A 22,566-nucleotide genomic window follows, 5' to 3' on the forward strand; every position below is an offset into this window, starting at 1 on the left:
CTTCTAACAATGAATTTTCGTTAGAACAAGTAATTTCGGCTCTATAACATAAGGATTTAATGATTCCCTTCTTAACGTTGATGTTGTGATTTAATTTGTAATTGAGATATCTGTTGGTGTGTGTTGGTTTTCTATACACTTGAGTCTCATATCCAGTATCCTTCTTTGATACTAAAACATCGAGGAAAGGTAGAGTGTTATTATATTCCTTTTCCATTGTAAATTTTGTTGTCTCTTCTTGATCGTTTATAATATTTAGGAATGTATCCAACAATTCTGATCTATGAGGCCATATTGAAAACACATCATCTACATATCTCCACCACACTGTGGGTTTTAAATTTTGTTTAGAAATGATATTAGTTTCGAAATCCTCCATAAATATATTAGCCAATAATGAAGATAAAGAAGAGCCCATTGCTAGACCAAAATTTTGTTTATAGAATTCATTATTAAGTTGAAAATATTTCTTTATAGTGATTTACTATGGAATCTCTAACGCGAGAATTTTACTGTCATCGTTGCATTTGGTTGTCTTTTTAAAGACAGATCACATGCTATGATTTTTTGTGACGGATATTCTTGAGTTGGGATTGATTTCATGTAATCGAATGAACTATCTTTTAGTAAAGTCGTCCCAGGAACGCAACTCATAAATATTGGCGATATCATTTTAAAGTCTTCTACTTTAAAATGTATAATATATGTCTGAATTGCCAATATAAATGAGTCAGATTAAATAAATTATTAGAAGAATTTTTTTACTTAGCAACAACAATTTTGTTTATTTTAGTAGTATTTTGTATTTTGACAACGAAACCCGATTTGGGCTTCGAAACGCTTATAAAATCATTTTTTTGGTAAAATTGTGGCTTATTTCCGATTAAAAGTAATTGATTAATGTTTATGTCCAGTTTCTGATATATTCGGTTATGGATGACTTTCAGTAGCAACTTCAGCTAATGGTGCGGTAGTCGCCGCATTCTCTTGCGTTTTTCTTTTTAGGGAGACAAATAAAATCGACGTTAACCGTTCTTTGGGTAATAATGTGCCTGAGCTATAAATTTTGTTCAAGAGTGTCACTAAAACATCAATATGCTGCTCATCTATAATTTTTAGAAGGTCGATAGAAAGCATGTCAGGTCCTGGGCTTTTTCTGTTCTTCGTTGTTTTTAATGCGTGTATTATTTCTTCTTTTGTAATATCTGGGCCTATTTCTCCTGAAGTAAGTTCTATGTGTCCCAGGTCTCCTCACGTTATACTTTCTCATCGCTCAGTGTTATACCAACCCCGTGTCTATCCAGAAGTGCACCAGTGAGATTTTGTTTTCTTAGTCCAGCCATTTCTTTGACGTTCTTATGTAGGTTAAATAGATCGTATCTTTTTTGGAGGTCCTCGATCTCTTTGCATTTCTCTTCTAAGTGTTTTTCTTTTGCCTGTTTTATCATCTTTCTTATCTCGTGGTTAATCTCCCTGTATTTATTGTTATCTTTGTTCTAATATTGTCTTCGTTGTTCCATCATTTTCAGTATCTCGTCGTTCAACCTGAACGACGAGATTCCTATATCCATCCATCCTCAATCCTATATAAACATAATACTTTCATTGTTTGTTCAACCACTTTCCCGATTCTTTACAGATGATGGTGCATTTTTTTTTCTTTTCAGTTGCACTATTTTAATCAGACTTTTCCTTTCTGTGTTACAACAATGCAAGAAGAGCATCTGAAGATCCTCTTCATTTTCCGTAACTAGAACAGCATCGTCTGCATAATATAGGATTGTCAACTCCACATTCCTCATTTTAAATCCTTTCCCTTTGCACACTCTCATCATTATTGCCTCATCCATCTTCTTCTTTAAGTGCCATCTCCGCGACGAAGGTTGGCAATCATCATGACTATTCTGACCTTCGAGGCAGCTCTCTGAACAGTTGCCTTAAGCTGCAACCAAACCATTCTCTGGGTTCTTCAACCAGGAAACCTCTATTTTTCCTTGAATTATGAGTCTCAAGATGTTATATCTTTCGCCTCTCATCATGTCCGAGATATTCCAATTTTCTTTCTTTTATTGTGTTTTCGATTTCACTATTTTAACTATTTATAATGGGAAATAAGCCACAATATTATTAAAAAAATGATTTTTATTAACGTTTCGACGCCCAAATCGGGTGCCGTTGTCAAAATACAAAATACTATATTGTGGCTTATTTTTCATTATAAATAGTTAAAATTGTAAAAATGCCACAAGAAAATAGCTTCAGAACAACATTTCGATTTCATTGTCTCTGCCTATTCTCCTTAACATTTCTATATTAGTGACTCTACCCATGAAATCCTTAACACTCTTCTAAATGTCCACATTTCAAATGCTTTTAAGTCGATTTAATGTCCATGATTCAGCTCCATAGTAAAGCACACTGTGTACATAACATTTCCTCATCCATAATTATATTAAATAGTAACGGGCTTAATGGATCACATTGTCTACTTACTTTCTTTCCGTGTCCGGAACACCAACAACTTTAAATTCTGTATTTCCAATGGTTGGCCACATAGACGGCCCTGTCATTTGCTATAATTAAGTCTTCTTCTGTGCAGGTCTCTCTCATCTCTGTGCGATAGTAGATGCCAGCTGGTCTGAACCACGCCACAGTCGCAGGTATCGTTCTTCTGGTATCCCCATTTTTTCAGGTTACTAGCACAACGTGAAACGCCGGTTCTTAGTCTGTTTAGCGCTTTCCAAGTCGGATACGGTAAATTGTGTCCAGCAGCCATTTCCTCTGAGGGAGGAAAATGTGTCGCGGTAGCTGACGCTTGCCATAGGTGTATTCGGCGCGTCTCTGGCGCTTCGGAGATGGATCTTGATATTTTCAGGAAGCTTCTCCGAGATCTTAGTCTGCTTGGCTTAGTTTGGTGGTCATATAAGGGGTGTCTTCGGTCCGTCTCCTGCTTTTTTCGTTCTACCTCTGACGTGACCTTCCTCCTGATAGGTGGTGGATCAATCCCAGCTATGGAGTATACCTCTTCGATAGGTGTCGGTTTCAGGCAACCCGATATTATATGAACCGTTTCATTTAGAGCCACGTCGACGTTCTTTGCGTGAGCAGAGTTTACCCATACTGGTGTTCCAAACTCGGCGGCCGAAAGACAGAAATGCGGAGAGTGTGTGGTTGTGCTCCCCATTTTGTATTAGTTAGCTTGCGGATGATATTATTTCTGGCACTTACTTTCTTCTTGACATCTTGACAGTTGTACCGGTAAGACAGAGTTCTATTCAGACGGACGCCAAGGTATTTTGGCGTCTCGTTGTGTTCCAGCATCTGACCACGCCATTCCACCTCCAGCGGCCTTCGGGCATGCTTGTTTCTAAGGTGGAAAGCACATACCTGGGTTTTTGTGGGATTAGATTTCAGATGGTTTTTATCGTAGTATAGAGCTAAGTTTCCCAGGGCATCTGTCAGTTTCACTTCGACTGGCATCTGTCAGGTTCTTCCCTGAACTACCACAGCTGTATCATCAGCCTAAATAAATTGCCTTGTTTGTTGGTGTATGGGTTGGTCGTTGGTGTATATGTTGTATAGAATCGGCGCGAGGACACTTTCCTGTGGTAGCCCATTTTTTTTGGTCCCTCCACCGACTGTTCTTGGACTGGAGCGTTACGTAGAAGCGTCTATTCTGGGGGAGACATTTCACTAACCTTGTTAGTCGGAAATCCTTTATAGTTTCGTAGACTTTTTCGAGTAGCCGTTGATGGTTAACTGTGTCATAGGCGGCAGTTAGGTCTATGAACGCTACTCCTGTTATTTCTTTCCGTTCAAAACCATCTTCAATATGTTGGGTGAGATTAAGAATTTGACTGCAGCAACTCTTTCCGGGTCTGAATCCTGCTTGTTCAGGAATAATTTTAGTCTCCACATATTCAGCGATCCGGTTCAGTATCATTCTTTCAAATGCCTTGAAAAGGTGGCACAAAAGAGACACAGGTCTAAAACTCTTTGTATCCGCCAGATCCTTCCCTGGTTTTAAGAGGGCTACCACTCTAGCTTTCCTCCAGATTTTGGGGATTTCTAATGTACAGATGCAGCAATTCATCATTTTTACGAGCCACTCTACGGTTTTTAGTCCAATCACATTGTCTGAATCCACTATATACTTTAATGGGCTCTTTAAATTTACCGTTTACTCGCGATTTAAATGTTGTTTCTTTTTAAATGTATTCGATTGTTCTGATTAATAAGTTATGCGGAATTCCCCTGTTAGCAATAATCCTGTAACAACCTCCAGTTGAATTCTATCAAAGGCTTTCCGGGGGTCTACAAAACAGGAAGTATGGTTTATTATACTCGATAGATTTTTCATTTGTCGCATAATAAGTACATCGTCCGTCCCGTAGACGATCTTCCAGAGCTAAAATTATGATAATTAAGGAATTGAAATAAAAATGGGTAATTAAGAAGAATATGTTAATTTATTGTAATATTAAATTGTAGTGTTAGTTGTAACAATATTCAGAAAAATAATTGAAATAATTAATATCTATGGTTAATATGGTTAATAATAATATACTCATGGGCAAAAATATAGAATATTTATGTTATGGCACTATATCTTGAAATAATTACAAAATATCTTGCTAAACTTATTAATTACACAGATGAGATTAGAATTCAGGTAAAGAAGCCAATTGGACGAAATTTTGTCGAAGAGTTTGGCGAACGGTATGCCAGTTGTAACCTCATATAACCTCATCCAGCGTTAATTTTAGTGCTGGAGGTATAATGTAATGGGGTGGTTTATCTTGGGAAGGACATACCAAATTTGTGGAGATGATTGGACGAATGCGAGCTGACATGTACATTGAAAACATTTTAGGAGATCATGTTTTGCCATTTACCGGCCATATTGGATTTGACAAATGCGTTCGAATGTATTGTGTTTAAGCCTCGTGTCACTAAAATAGTGAATGTTTACCTTGACGACGTGCAATTTGAAAGATTTTATTGGCCACCATAGAGCCCGGATCTAAGTCCGACCGAGTATGTGCAGGATACTTTAAAACGTCATATTCGGAAAAGAAATCCCGTTCCTGTGACACTGGAAGAGTTAAGGATGGACAGCACAAGAATAATGGAAGGCAATCCGTCAAGCATATATTCAAGATTTTTAATTCAGAGTATTCCAATACGGTTACAAGAAGTACCTAGTTAAAATTCGAGAAGAGAATACTCACTATTAACTTTATGTTTTTTTTTTCAACAAAACAGTAAAATAAGATGTCTTAAGTAATCTTTAGTTTCAAGACATTTTTACTTTTCATTCCAAAAATTTCAGTGTTTACTTTTTTTTCAATTATTCACTTAAAATGCGTTTAATTTTTTTAATTATTCACGTAAAACTTGTTACATTCTTAGGGGGAGAGTATGGTTTGAAATCAACATTGTAAGAACATTTTTGTGATTTTTTTAAAACTATTGTACAATTGTTTTATTTCAAAGAATATTCATTAAAATTTTCAAGGAAAAACATTGAAAAATAAGCCAACGATGACAAATTTTTACAGACCTCCAAAAAAAAATGAATTTTACGCTGAACATCCAAGCTCGTCTCTGGATCATGTGAAACAAAAATGTCAAAAAAATATTTTATTAGCTTATGAGTTTCTCGAGGTAACGCTGTCAAGTTTTTGTAGTTATTATTGTTATACAAAAAATAAGCATAAAGACAAATATATCTGAATTGGACACATTTTTTCAATCCATTGGGATTTTTAAAATTTTTAATAAATATACCAATTACATAGAAGTGGTTTTCACTTCATGTTTGAGTTTTTTTTAACTATATGGTATACAGCCAACCTAGGGAACTACTAACTACCCTTTTTAGTACAAATATATCTCGACAGCGTTACCTCAAGAAATTTCGTAAAGAAAATTTTTGCAAAATTTCAGGTGAATTGGTCGAGTATTCTTTAGAGTTACAATAATGTCCACTGCCTTGGAAAAAGTAGTTTTGAAAAAAACGCGTTTTAAGTTTTGACAACTTCGTCTTCGTTTTTGTCTGTCAAATCGTAAAGTGGCGCACACCGGAATATGTCTTTGAATAGCGGAGTAATCTACAAAAGAGAAGGGGGGCCGTTGTTAAACGTTTGTCATTACGCTCAAGCGTGCTGGCGCGAAACCGCAGCAAAGCGAGTCTAACATGCAGTAAAAATATTTAACATGCTGTATCTCTGGTAATTTTACTCCCATCAATATAAATGTTCAGGGAGTATTCTTGCAGTTAATCACTTTCATTTAAAATAATAAAAAAAATTGACACCCCCCCCCCTTAAAAAATTATTTGGTAACATGAAATCATTAAACATATTTATGATAATTTCAAAATATTTCATATTTTTGTCCATTAATGTAGTATTCAGGGTAATTGATTAGTAGGGTAAAGCTCAATAGCTCTGCTATACTAATAGATAGCAATAAAAGTTACATAATAACAACAATTTTAGCCACCTTTGAGCTTCATATTACAAAATTAGTTAGAATGTTACAGGGTGTTCGATAACAGTGGCAGACCAAACTTATGTTTTTTTTTAAATGGAACACCCTATATTTTTTTTTAAATTCGAAATCCTGTTAACTTCTCCATCACAAAAATATAAAGGTTTGTTATGTTATACAGGGTATTTACAAAGTTATAACCAATTTTATATGAAAATCGTAACAAGTTCAACTCCTTGTATAAATAAAAATAAGCAAAACAACAATGGTTTATTAATGCCATATTTTTTAACGTATTGTCAAAATTTTCAAGAATGGTCGATATTGCTAATTTTCTTTATATCAAATACAGGGTGAGTCAAAACGCAAGTACATTATTTTCTCAGTAATTTTAAATGGAACACCCTGTATTTTATATCACTATTGAAAAGTACCATTACCGTACTTTAACTTTTAGATAACATTCCCTATGCCTAAATTTATTAGTTTTCGAGATATTTTCATTTTTCAATGGACCAGTAGCGTGGCCACCCAAATCACCAGAATTTAATAAACTGGACTGATTTTTTTGGGGTTACGTTAATAATGAAGTTTATAAAATACCTCCAACAACAAGGGATGAGATGAAAAATAGAACACAAAGTGTATTTCGATGTGTTAATTTACAAATGCTCCGTAGAGTAAGTAGCTCATTCAATGATCGTTTTTAGGCGTACATAAATGTGTTAGGAGATAATTTTGAACGCCTTATGTAATTAAATATTAAAAATATTGTATTAAAAGTAGCTTCTAATTTTTTCAAACATGTTTTTTGCAAAATGTATTACTGATAAATTATGTTTTGTTCTTTATTTGTTACATTTACATACAAAAGTAGTGTTTAATTGTCTTCACAAAATATTGTATTTTGTGTTTTTGTGTTTTTTTTTTGTAAAATTTGTTACTATTTTTTTTTGTTTATTTGTTGCATTTACATAAAAAGACAGTTTTTAATTGTTTCAAAAATGTTGCATGTAGTGGTTGTGTTTTTGTTTGTAAAATGTATTACTAATAAATTATTTTTATTTCTTTATTTGCTACAGTGTTACATTGATTACCGAATTGATAATCGGTAATCTTCAATTGTCAATTCAGTCATGGCTTACTTAAAATTTAGATAAATTTAAACACCTAAAATAATTCGCTCTGAAAAATGAAAATATCTCGAAAACTAATAAATTTAGACATAGGGAATGTTATATAAAAATTAAAGTACGTAAATGTTACTTTTCAATAATGATATAAAATACAGGGTGTTCCATTTAAAATTACTGAGAAAATAATGTACTTGCGTTTTGACTCACCCTGTATTTGATATAAAGAAAATTAGCAACATCAATAATTCTTAAAAATTTTGACAATAAATAAAAAATATGGCATTAATAAACCATGGCTGTTGTGCGTATTTTTATTTATACAGGGAGTTGAACTTGTTACGATTTTCATACAAAGTTGGTTATAACTTTGTAAATACCCTGTACAACATTAAAAACCTTTATATTTTTGTGATGGAGAAGTTAACAGGATTTCGAATATAAAATAAAATATCCATTTAAAAAAACAAGTTAGGTCTGCCACTGTGTTATCGAACACCCTGTAACATTCTAACTAATTTTGAAGCTCAAAGGTGGCTAAAATTTTTGTTATTAACTTTTATTGCTATCTATTACTATAGCGGAGCTATTGAGCTTTACCCTACTAATCAATCACCCTGTATACCTATTATTGGTTAATTAGAATTATTGTTAATAATACTAATAAATTTTTTTGTCTACCAAAAAGTCTTTCTACAGACTTTTTGATCCAAGGCTCGTACAATCAGTTTGTTATCTTCTATGTAAAAAACATCGAAAATTATCAAACAAGACTCATCGTCTATTATTCTACACTTCTTAACATTATTCACATCTTGGCTTTCTAATTCGTGTACTACGTGTACGACTTGGGTTTGGAACTCTGTACACGACGTATCACATGTATCCTTTAATTTTCCAGATTTGTAAGCTTGACATTCGACACAATCACGTAAATCACTACACCTGTAAACAAGAGATTAATACATGTAGAAGATTTAAAAAAAATAAAATGTTATAGATAATAGGGAACTTGCATAAATTTTTAAATATTAAAATAATATTAAAAAACATAAGGTAACATGATCTTAAAACGCTTGCATGCAAAAAAACATATTTAAACCCATACGGTTATTACGACGCTTTGAAAGTCAACTTACGACAACTTCAAATTTTTTCTTAGGAGGCGCTTGAACGTCCTTCTATTGGTCTGACGTCACGGACCACGGTCAACCGGGCTAGGAGTCGAAAACAACACGATTAGAGTATTACGGAAATTGTATATTACATTTTAATCGTATTTAATTGGAAAATACCAGGTAGTATTTGTATTCTTGTATAGTTCTACAATCAGTTTATTTAGTTTCAAAATAAAAGTTAGAAATTGCTACTTTCTAAAGGGTTTAAATCGCATAAGTACTATTACTCATGCATGAGGGTTTTTCAAAACAAAGCGATTAGGTTATTCTGGGGATTGTAAGGGTAAGTTTAATTCAATTGAACTAACTTGGGGATTAAAAATACAAGATCTTAAATATTTACTAATTAATGGAACAGATTTTGCAAATATTCTCGAAACATTTCTTTCGCTTATGGCGAAATCATCTCCAAGAGACACAAATGTGTGTCCTGTTATCTTTTTGAGTTAAAAATAGATGCATTGTTTGTGTTTTACAATATTTTTCCATTAACTACAACGTATAAAATGAAACGTATACAATCTAGGTCTGTATTGAAACTTCATCGCTGTACAATTCAGAGACAAACTTTTAAATTGTTTTGCTTCCTCTTCTTTCGCATCTTCATCACAAGATACAGAAACACTTTCATTTTACCAATATAGTCATCACTACCACTATATTCACTATTATCTTCAAATACAGAACTTCCTGGTTCACTTTTTGTATCTTTAAATATTGTTTCAAGTCTTTTATAGGTGAAGTTCCTGCATCCTTATTATGTATTTGCAATGGCGGCAACCCGACTGTAACACTCCTTTAAAATTTACACTGAATACCTTTATTGAGATACCGTTTTTGAGGTAAAGCTGGTTGGTTTAATTCAGGTCCTTATTGAACTAAGTTTGTGAAATTAGGATCACACTGTCTCTTATCATCATTGTCCTCTAGAACAGACTTAGATGTAAAAGCGACGTCTTCAAGAAGTTGTCGTTTAACCCTTTTAAAGGCTGCTTCCCTCACAGGCTGAAAAAAGCCTGTTTTCTGTCTGGTTGACAATCAAATATGTGCGGGACAATACCTGACTTAATAATTTTGTGACTACCCATAATCTTGAATTATATATAGTTATTCATGTCTTGTTCCAACTTCAACCAATAAACAAGTTTAAGCAGGCACATTTCATGAAACGACAACTAATATTTTTTCTTGAAATAGAAAATGTCTTATTAGATACCTAATTAGATAGAAACTCACATCGAAATAATCCTCACAGACATAAAGACCTTTGCTAATTTGTGAAATATCCTTTTTGTCTCGCAAGTATGCCTTTAGCCATTTTAATCGACGTTTTGATTCTACTACAGTCGGAAAAATGAAAGAATACCCATGAACGAACATATAAAACACGCTGTATTTTCTTGTCACCGTGTCATAAAGAAAATTGTCCAGTGCAAATACATGTAACAATAATTATTACATGTACTTGCGCTGGCCAATTTTTTGTCTGACACGGTGACAGGAAAATACAGCGTTTTTTATATGTTCGTTCATGGGTATTCTTTCATTTTTCCGACTGTAGTAGAGTAAAAACTTGTTTGTTGGATGTGCTGACAGTTGTGCTTTGGCATTCCGGTACTATATAGGTAGTACTTAAATAACGCTACGCAAATTTGTTTTCAACTTTGATAAAGTATATTATACACTAAATACAATAATATTGTTACAATACAATACAATAATAACACAGTTATTCGACACGCACAACTAAGAATGGCAGAATGCATTAAATGCAATAGCTCACCGAACGGGCGAACGAGAACGCAGTGGTTGGTGACGTCAGACCCCAGCTCGCGCTTTTGAAGTTGTTTGAAACGGAAATTTTGGGCGCGGAACTTTGATCAGTTGTTGTACGTACACCGTTCATTGTTAAGACGTAATATTTTGAATATAACATTTTTAAACATAAATTAACAATTTTATGCAAAAATATTTTTATGTGCAAGTTCCCTATTGTAGAGTATCATCCCATTGCATTTCGCCATAAGTTTCTATCTTGGGTCATATCAATATTAAATTGGAAAAGGCTGTAAAACTGTAAGACTTTTTTTTACACACTATCAAAAATTTTTTGAGAACATACACCTGTTTGCCGTTTTGACATATCAATATTAATCCCCTTTACTGATATGTCCCACCTAAGCGTCTCCCCCAGGTCTTCCTCTCCTACTCCTTCCAGGAACCCGCAGTTCAGTAATTGTTCGTATTGGGAAATTAATATCTCGACGTTAAACATGACCAAACCATCTTAATCTATGTATTATTATACGGGGTGCTTCATTGTGAAACGGAAATACTTTAATTGTGAATAGAGGTCACCGAGGCGGTTCTAGGTATACTACATTTTTTGCCCTACCGACTTTTATAACCGAGTTACAGGGTGTTTTATCGATTTTGCCAATTTCTTTCCTAAGCCATAACTTTAGAACCACCCTGTATATTTTTTTGATATTTGGCACATATGTGCCTCATCCAGAACCCAAACGACCGACATACTAATCACAAGAAAAATCCAGGTCCGGATTAATAAAAAATTATAAAGTAATTGTGACCTTAAAACAACACACTGTATATTGAAATTCTGAAAATCTGTTTGCATGTTTGAAAAAAGCACAAAAAACAAAGTCTAATCGTTCGCTTCAGTTTTTCGGCCAGACAATTTTATGACTTTAATTTTGAAATTGTATTGAATTTTTTAAGAACTCTGACATTATAGAATAGAATAGAATAGAATAGAAATATGCTTTATTGCCACTGAAAATTTTTACAGTTTAATGGATAAAGCTTACATACAGTCAAAAGAAAATAATATAAATAACAACTACAATTTACTAAAATTAGATAAATTGTCAATAATGTACAGTATAAAATATAAAAGCCAAGACAAAAACAATTTATTGCAAAATTTATATAAATTGCAAATTGAACACACAACAAATAAAATAAAATAGGTACAATATAAGGAACTGACAAATTTATGCTACTGAATAATAAATTCTTCTATTGAATAATATGGTCTTTTGGATAAATAGGCTTTTGTCATTTTACGGAACTCAGGGAAAGATGTTGCAGATTTAAGTTGTAACGGAAGATGATTGTACAGTTTCTTTGCGGAATATAATATAGATTTCTTTACTAACTCAGTGGATGGAATCGGTAAATAAATATCAAAGATTGAATTTCTGGTGGAGTAAAGATGATTGGGCCTTGATGGAAAGACATGAAGGTGTTTACGAATTAAACAAACCGTTTCTAGAGTATATAAAGATGGGAAGTGTTAAAATTTAGTGATCTCTGAAGTAACTTCTGCAATGTGTAGATCTTCTGAGGCCAAACAGATATCTTATTGCCCTTTTTTGCAATCTAAAAATGACATCAAATTGAGCAGCTGTACTAGAACCCCAAAAAGGAAGACCATATCGAAGATGAGACTCGAACAACGAAAAATATGTTATTTTAGAAGATGCTAAATTGAGTTCCCTTGAGACAGATCTCATTGCATAGCAAGCTAAGGCGAGTTTCTTACTTAACGAATCGATATGAAGAGACCATTTGAGGTTGATGTCTAAAAAAATACCAAGAAATTTTACAGAATCAACGGTACTGATCTGGCTGTTATTAAGAGGCAAAGGTTGAAGAGCTCCTTTATAGGATAATGCTACTGTTTTATTTACGTTAAAAGAGAGTAAATTAGAGTCAGACCAGATGTTTATCGTCAGTAGATCCGAAGTTATAGTTTCATGAAAAGATGCAATAGTTGAGTTGCTCCAAGTGATACTGGTATCATCAGCAAAAAGAAAAATTTTCCCATTGATTTTTAAATTAGTGATGTCATTTATAAAGATAAGGAACAGTAGAGGACCCAATACTGAACCTTGTGGTACTCCACATACAATGTTTTTGAGACTAGAGTCAGTATCATTTGCTCTAACTAGTTGTTTCCTATTATTCAAGTAGGATTGGAACCAATTCAAAGGAATACCACGAATTCCATAGAAATTTAGTTTTGTAATCAAGATATCAAAAGCTTTGGCATAGTCGCAGAAAACAGTGGCAGTATAAAGATTATTGTTTAGTGCTTGGTAAACCTCATGTAGTACAGAAAACATGGCATCAGTGGTACATTTATTTGTTAAAAAGCTGAACTGATTTTGTGATAAAATGTTGTTATCAACGATAAAGGACATAAGTCGAGTTTTAATGAGTCTCTCAATAATTTTGGAGAGCACCGGTAGTAAGGCAATAGGTCTATAGTTTCAGGCATAAGATTTTTGCCACCCTTATGAAGAGGAATAATAATGGCTGTCTTTAGGCACTCTGGAAATTTACCTTTTTCGAAGGAATCATTAATTAGTAAGAGGAGGATTTCCAACATATTTTCTGTTAGATTAGAAAAAATTTTTATAGATAGTCCATCAGTACTACAGGATGATTTGCTTTTGATACTATTGATTGTTTGGATCAGTTCAGAGTTATCGACTGGTCGTAAAAAGAATGAATTCGAGACCTTTCTTGAATTAGGAAGATAGGAAAGGGGATCTTGCGGCAAAATTGTTGATGTTATATTTTTACTCACATTAACGAAGTAGTCGTTTAGACTTTCAGGATTTGGAAGGGAAAATGATTGAGCTGTGTGAGTCTTATTTCGAAGATCGTTTATTATAGACCAAGTTTCTTTTGCAACACTTTTAGAGCTTCCCAGACGATTTTGATAATAGACTTTTTTAGCTGACCTAACAAGTTTTAGATATGTTGTCCTGTACTTCAAGATATATTCAGTGACAGCAACATTGGTAGTAAATTTCTTGATGTATAGTAGTGAACGCATATTCTTAGCTGATATGCGAATACCTTTCGTAACCCAAGGTTTCCGATGTTTTGGCTTAATAGGAATTATAGGAAATGCCTTATTGAAGATGTGGAGAAGCTTATCTAGAAAAACACTGAAATTATAGTCCACGTCCATAGAAGGAAATTGCCACTCAGAAGTTAAGCATAAATTTTGGAATTCACGAAAATTCTGGGCGGAAAAAATCCTACCTAAACGTCGGGTTTTTGAGGAGGGTTTGCTGAAGATGTTAAACTTCGTATACACTGCTTCATGATGAGACAGTACCGCATTAATAACTGTAGAGCAGACATCAAGGGGTGAGAAATCTGAGACAATATAATCGATTATGGTAGATATAGTTTTCGTAATACTTGTAGGAGAATTAACGTGCATTGAGAGACCATACGATTCAAATATGTTTGCCAGGGACACTTGGGTAGCACTAGCAGCAGCATAATTAATGTTAAAATCACCGTATAGAATTTTTCTGCTTTTTTTGAGGCAGGTCATCTAACAAATTTAGCAGGTTCTGAAAAAATAGTTCCACGGTAGAATCGGGTGATCTATAAATGCAAATAATGTAAAGATTAAGATTTTTATTATAAACTAAGGAAAACTCAAAAAAGGATTCACTTAACAAAAAGTCATATTTTGTTACCAGAGAAAAATCATTTCTAGAGAGAATCAGGGTGCCTCAATGAGCCGAACTTGGACGATCATACCTGGCAATTGTGGTATATTTTTCTACAAAAAAAGGCTCGTTAACTTCAACCCATATAGCACACAACGTCCGATGGATGTCTATATAACGTACATTTAAAGTCCAAACGTCCATGGACCAAAACTGGAAGTACTATGTACGTCCATTACGCGACGTCCATTGGACGTTTGATTTCAACGTACATTGGACATCCATTTGTGGTCCATGGAGATTTTACACAAAACGCGACTATTATTATGAGTAATTATATTTATATAGCTTCTTGTTTTAATCAAAGCAATATTATTAGTAGAATACAAGAAGCTTCTAATAAATGTAGTCACATATTTTTTCATCATCGAATCACTAAAATTATTACACTGAACCACTAAAATTATTTTAATTAAACCTATATAATATTAGATGATGATAAAACGATGGTAAACTTTTTCAGAATAACGGAGCTACATCGCGCATCGGTAATTATAGAACTTACAATAATTAGACACTACCAATTTAAATCTTAAATGTGCATTTTGTAACTGTTAAATTTCGCGCCAAACTAAATGAGAATCTTCTTGACAACGTTATGTCGCTCTTCACGCCATCGGTCGTAAAAGGTGTATTAGGCAGGTACTTTTAGGGGATTATCGCTGTTAATTGTTGTGGAATACTGAAGGAGGATTTATTTATGATAATTCACAGAATGGCAAACCCGCTTGCAATATACAACCGTACTGACTCGTAAGTTCTAAGAAATAGTAATGTTTTTAAAGAACAGAACAGAAATAAACCTCTTGCATGTGCATGCTTGATAGGGCGTCATTATCTGAATTTTGTCTTTATTAAGTTATTACATACAATATAATAATCCTGTGATATCTTTGTGTTTGCTGTTTATCGTGCAAGTGCAGTCGTGCATTAATGAAGTTCCTATAATAAAGTTATAATAAAGAGAAATAAAAAAGGTATTTTATGTAATGCTTTAAAGTATATATAAGTTTAGTATTATAGGAACTATTTCCTATACCTAAAGGCTTTTTGCTATGTACCTATGTATTCAAAAAATTATGGACACTAGATTGCTTTCTGAAAAGTGCCCTACAAAAATGACTATAAGACGTACATTGAATGTACATCAGATGTACATTGAATGTACATAAGATGTACACTGAAAGCTTCAACAACGTACACTCTACGTTTGTAGCGGACGTTCTATGGACGTCCAATTTTGTGAACTCTGGACGTTCGTTGGACGTCCATCGGATGTCCATTGTACCTTAGCGGGACGTCCATTGGACGTTCCAATGTACACAGATGTACGTCCATTGGATGTCCATAAAACGTACTTGTGCTATCTGTGGGAAGCCAGTGCTCTGTAACCGCAACTATCGGAGGAAATCCTAATTCCTCCAGAAACAAAAATAATTCAAAAATAATTATAATTAATTAATTATAATTAATTAATTATAATTAATTAATTAATAATTAAAAAGCAGGTATTATTAACTCTTAGTTAGTAGAATTGAAAACAGTAGACAAAAACTTAGACTACTTTGCTCTCTTCCATAAAACTGATGTAATAATACCCATACAACGAAAACAACATAATCAGCAACAATATCCTGAAATCTATTTTGAACTGCTACGGTGATGCCACAGTTATATACACAGTTGCATCTAAATCAAGAAAAGGGACTGGCTATGGAGGTTTCGAATTCAAGTACAAACTTCCCAATGAGTTTTCAATTTTCTCTGCGGAATCATTGGCCATACTTGAAGCGTTGAAATATGTTAAAAACTCTTATACTAAAAAAACGTTAATTCTTTCAGACTACCTATCAGTTTTACAGAATATCAAAAATACTTTTTTGCCCAAAACATTTAGTAATCCTTACATATTTTTAATATAGGATATGTTAAAGCCTTTAGAAGACTCTGGCTTCAATATAAAATTTATTTGGGTTAAGGCACATATTGGACTCAAAAATAATGAATATGTAGACTACTTAGCTAAATCCAGTATAACGTCAGGCACTTTATTGTCATATTTTTTATGTGTATCAGATGTTATTACTATTTTTAAAAGAAACCAACTATCGATATGGAAAGATCAATGGAATCTTTACTGCTTAACAAACCCCACAAGATACACCACTTTACAATCAGTGATTTCAGAAAGTACTTGGTTTAAGAGTTTTAAAGCTCCACGTAAATATATAACAACTATAAATCGACTACGTTTTGGGCATGCTTGCTATCTAAGTCATTTATATAAAATAAATGTAATTGAAGACGATAATTGTAAACATTGCGGAAAACAGGGTAATCTTGATCATATCTTTTTTGAATGTACTAAGTTTCAACAGCATTCAAAGTCTCTATATAAAAATTTAATTAAACTTGATATGCATGCACCATTCAATATCCAGTCTCTGTTGGCTACAGCCTCACAACAAATATACAATATCATTATAGATTTCTTGTCAGATACACGCACGGTCCTATAAGATTTGTATGCAGCCATGAAATTTTTTATGATTTAAGTTCAGATTTGCATCCTTTTTTATCATAAATGTTATATTACTTTATCAGAGATCCATCATTGTTTTTATTAGATTATTATTGTATTATTTACTGTATTACTATATTGTTTGTTTAATTTTGTATTAGGGATAGGATTGTATATTCTTTATTGCAACTGGCTGAATGAATAATGTCTATGCCATTAAATCAAAAAAACTTTTAATTATACCTAAATTATTAAAGCTATTGAATAAATACTCATTTTAAAATTAATCAATACTTATTTACCACATTGGAACGAGCCAATTATTAAATGCAAGAAAAATCCAGGTCCGGATTAACAAAAAAACAAAGTATAGTCGGTTCGCTAAACTCAGACACAACTGGCTAGTGATTTTAGTAGATAATTTTTTTGTTTTTGGCCAATTTTGCCAAAATTTTCAAAATTACTATTTAGTAATTATTAACTATTTAGTAATTATTTTTTTGCCAATTTTAGCAAATTGGCAAAATTACTTACTAAAATCACTAGCCAGTTGTGTGTGAGTTTAGCGAACCGACTATAATTGTGATCTTGAAACAATACCCTGTATATTGAAATTACCAAAGTTTGTTTGCACATTTGAAAAGACCACAAAAATCTGAGTTTATCAGTTTGCTTTAATTTTTTGTAAAGGAAATTTAATAATGACTTTAATTTTGAAATTAAATACATTGATACTTTTAAGAAAACTGAAATTAAAAAGAAGATTTTTAAAGCACTTTTAACAATAAGTTATTAAAATTATTAAATAAATAACCATTTTAAAAATAATCAATACTTATTTACTACATTCGAATGACCCACTTACAAATCACAACAAAAATCCAGGTCCGGATTAACAAAACAATATAAAGTAATTGTAACCTTGAAACAACACCCTGTATATTGAAATTTTCAAAATCCGTTTGCACATAGGTATGAAAGGAGCACAAAAAACTAAGTTTAATCGTTCGTTTCATTTTTTGGCCAGACAATTTAATGAATAATTTTGAAATTATGTCGAAATTTTTAAGAACTCTGGGAACTCATAATAAAAATTTCGATATAATTTCGAAAGTAATGGCATTAAATTGTCTGCACAAAAAATTAAAGCAGGACATTAAACCTAGTTTTCGTGCTCTCATCAGGCGTGCAAACGTATTTTAAAAATTTTAATATACAGGGTGTTTTTTTAAGGTCACAATTACTTTGTATTTTGTTTTTAATACGGACCTGGATTTTTCTTGTGATTAGTAAGTGAGTCCTTCTAACGCAGTAAATAATAACTGATTATTTTTAAAATTAGTATTTATTCATTGACTTGAATGGTTTATTGTTAAAAGTGCTTTAAAAACCTACTTAATAATTTCATGGTTCTTAAATTTTTAAATATTTAATTTCAAAATTAAAGTTAATAAATTTTTGCACAAAAATCAAAGTGAACAGATAAACTCGGATTTTTATGGTTTTTCAAATGGCAAAAATTTTTTGAAAATGTGAATATACAGGGTGTTGTTTCAAGGTCACAATTACTTTGTTTTTTTTGTTAATCCGGACCTGGATTTTTCTTGTGATTAATAATTGGATCTTTCCAATGTGGCAAATAAGTATTGATTCATTTTAAAATGAGTATTCAATGAGAATTCAATATAATTTCAAAATTATAGTCAGAAAATTGTCTGGCCGAAAAATCGAAGCGAACCATTAGACTTAGTTTTTTGTGCTCTTCTCAAATATGCAAACGGATATTCAAAATTTCAATATACAGGGTGTTGTTTTAAGGTCACAATTAGGTACTTTATAATTTTTTGTTAATACGGACCGGGATTTTTCTTGTGATTAGTAAAGCTCGGATTTATAGGCAACAAAAATTGAAGAAAAAGGCGCCTATATAGGCAAAGATTTTTATTAAAAAAAGGCAGGAATATTAACATTTAGGCAAAATATAGGCAATAAAGGAATATAACTTATTATCTATAACCACTTAAAATTTTATCATTAATAGAAACAACTAAATGTTTTTCAATATTTTCGGTCTTAAAACTATGTCTTCGATCACTTAAAATTAATTTGTACATTGAAAACGAACGTTCGACATCGACAGATGTAATTGGAGCATATTTCAGAGCGGATAATAAATCTTGCATAATTTGTAATTCCTCGGAAAATGTCCCATTCAAAACTTTAGCAACATTAGATAAAAACGAAAACCTTCATTCTTGTCGAAAACATATTTCATTTTTTTTTAAATTAATTGACCGTTACTTATAATTTATAATTGTCATTGATATAAGCGAGTACCTGTTTCAATTTGAGATTTTTTAATATTTTTTTTGCTTCTCGAATGGCTTCGGAAATATCATCATCAAATTCTGACATAACTAATTATATTTCATTGCAGTGTTCAAAGTAAAAAAAAAACTGCTTCGAGCCAGGTTCCCCACCTTGTAATTACTGGTTTAGGTGGCAAAGGGACACCGGGAAGTCTTTGTTTATATATTTGCACCCTCAACGGAGCCTTTACAAAAACTTTTTTCATAAAATTTATAAAATTATTTACCAACGGAAACAGATTTCTTATTTCTTCAACAATTCTATTTACCCCGTGGGCTACACAAGTGCAATGAATTAAATTAGGATAAAAAATCTTTAAATTAACAGCAGCTTTTAACATATATGCCGCAGCATCGGAAAGCATTAAAACTATTTTATTCACTGGTATAGGGTTGGGTAAAAAGAGGTTTGTTGAACTATCTTGTATAAATCGACTTATTGTTAAATTGTTTGTTTTTTCCAATTCTTTAACGGCAACTAAATAAGGTTTTCTCGCAAAATTTTCGTTCAAAATTCCAATCATTAAATTAGCTATATACCTGCCGCATACATCTGTCGTTTCATCCACGATAATATACAAAAAATTGCCCTCTAACTCCCGCTTAATTTTTGAAATACATTCCACATAACATTTTTCCACAGTATGTTTTCTCAATGTACTCTCGTCCGGTAAGGATTTATTAAGATATTTTTCGAAAAAGCATTTAAAACTAGGGTTATTAACTTTATATAGAGAAATGTTGAATGCAATCATCATCTGGCATAAATCAAATTTAAATGCGTCTTCCTCCTTTTTTTTTGAACTGCTTAAACCATCCCGCAGAGATATTTGGGCTAACTTAGAGGAATTTAATTTTTCCAAATTACTTTTATGAAGTCGGGTTCCACAATGCTGGTCAATAAAGTACTTTTTTCTACGTGAAATCTGAGAATTAAAAAAAATAATTAGAATTCTTAAACCGCTATAGAATTTAATTATGTTGTGGGACGAGAAAAAAAGAGAAAAAATAAAACTTACCGATTTGCCGCATGGTTTACAAAATGCTCTATCTCCTTCTAGAGAAAGTTCCGAATAAGGTGCGATCCATAGCCTTAATTTAGATGTCATCTTTTCACACAAATGTCTAAAACGTTTTAAAACCTGTTCTTTGCTTTTCGGTATACGCAACAAAACTAAACTAGAATATAGCAATTTGTGACTAAACTCTGATACAGTAACCGACTGTACAACTGATAATAAACTAATAAAGCTTAGGGATTTCCAAATAGTTAACCCTCAAGTCTCGATCAGGTACATTTTCCTAGAAATCTGTTATATAAACAAACCATTGATATTTTATTATTGACCCAAAATTTTATTATAGAATGGTTTAGTAATATAATAATATCATGGGTAGTACCATGAAATTTTAAAAAAGGCACAAATAGGCGGAATTTACGAAAAAAGGCAAAAAGTGCAAAAACAATTATAATAGACAAAATAGGCAAAAAAAGGCATTTTGCCTATAATCCGAGCTTTAGTGATTAGTATGTCGGTCGTTCGGGTTTTGAATGAGACATATGTGTACCAAGTATTAAAAAATATACAGGGTGGTTCTAAAGTTATGGCTTAGGAAAGAAATGAGCAAAATCGATAAAACACCCTGTAACTCGGATATACAAGTCGGTAGGGCAAAAAATTTACTATATCTAGAACGGCCTCGGTGACCTCTATTCACCATTAAAGTATTTCCGTTTCCCAATGAAACACCCTGTATATAACCTTCTTTTTGATGTGCCTATCCGTAACGAATGTTGGCGATCACCACGGTAATCTTTATCTTATTTTCAGCAGCGCGGAAAAGCTACACAGATGTGTTGAACCAGGTTCTGAGGTTCTCTAACCAGGATGTTCTTTTTCTTCCTGGACCTCGCTTTCCAAATGTTTTTCCTTGTAGGGGGGCAAATCTGCATTAATTTCGCATATTGTTTCCGAAATATGCTAACTTTCGAGATTTTATGGGGGTCAGTACCCCTCGGTTCTTCTTCATTCTTCTAAGAACGTCCTCATTTGTGACCCGGTCAGTCCACGAGATCTTAAATATTCTCCGATGTGCCACATATCAAATGCTTTCAATTTTCTGCACATATATTCTTTCAAGGTCCATGATTCAACACCATAAAAAAGGACAGAGAAGACGTAGCATCGCAGCATTCTTATTTTTATATCAAGAGGGAGGTTGTAGCTCTTGAAAAATATCCCGATCCGGTTGAAGGGGTACATATCTAGCTTTTTCGATGCACGCTCTTATGTATTGGTTGGTGGTCTGTTCTTCATTATTATTATGGTGCCGAGGTATTTGCAGTGCGTCATTCTTTCTACAGGGATCAGGTTGATGTAGAGTTGACCTTCTGTTACCTTTTCCTTGCTAACGCTTTGTCTTCTTTACCCCTATATTGAGTCCATATTGTTGACTGTAATACGTGATTTTGTTCATAGGGATATGTAGGTCTTCTAGGTTGCCCGCAAATAAATATAGTATCCTGTGGCTTGATGCTTAAAGGGCCAATTACAATTTTTTGCGGTTTTGTTTTGTCAATATTGAATTCAATCTGTACAAATCAGTAAACAATTGACATTTAGTGGAGTCACTGAAGGTTTTCACCTCTGATTTCGTTGAACCTCCATCGATTTTCATGAAAATTGGTGAGTAGTTAGAGGATACCTCAAGTAACAAAGGTGACATGATGCAAGCTTTCGCTTTTACCTTGGGGGTGGAAGCCACCTCTTCTCGGGGATGAAAATTATGTTATCAAAAATAATACCATAAATCGATATAAGAACAAATTCTAAGCAAAATTTGTTATATAAAGTTATAAACATAAATCAATGCTTTTTGAGTTATTGAGGATCAAAGATTTTATTTTTTCGTAAAAAAATGCATGCTTTAAAGCTGTTTTTCACGTATAACTCAAAAACTATAAGCTTTTACAAAAAAGTTATAATTACCAAAATTGAAGATAATAAAAAATTGAATACACTTCTCACTTAAAGAATTAAACACTAGTGTTAAGTCAAAGTGAGTTATGGGTAATTGAATGTAAATTTTTTTCGACGAGTACTCAAATCTAAGTATTCAAGCTTAAATAACGGGAAAACGATACATTCTATAAAATATACTTACTAAGCACTTGTCAAAGCACTTCGAATTACCTATCAATTGAGCTTCAGAAGAAGTCAATAGCATTAAAATTAAGCAAGTTATGATGAAAATACGAGAAACCTTTCGAAGTTTTTAGGAAAAAGTGAAAAATAATACATAAGCCAT

At 32.7% G+C, this 22,566-nt stretch overlaps 1 protein-coding gene across 1 annotated transcript in view; it reads right to left on the reverse strand.

The window, feature by feature from the left end:
* Positions 1-4,450: 4,450 nt before the first annotated feature.
* Positions 4,451-22,566, reverse strand: part of LOC126887123 (integrin beta-1-like) — a 75,006-nt gene continuing 56,890 nt past the window's right edge. Inside the window, exon 5 of the mRNA XM_050654481.1 lies at positions 4,451-8,573. Within this exon, the coding sequence (XP_050510438.1) occupies positions 8,306-8,573 (268 nt within the window). The 3' untranslated portion in view covers positions 4,451-8,305. The remainder of the gene's footprint in view (positions 8,574-22,566) is intronic.

The sequence above is a fragment of the Diabrotica virgifera genome, chromosome 6, assembly GCF_917563875.1.
Source record: "Diabrotica virgifera virgifera chromosome 6, PGI_DIABVI_V3a".
NCBI lineage: Eukaryota > Metazoa > Arthropoda > Insecta > Coleoptera > Chrysomelidae > Diabrotica > Diabrotica virgifera.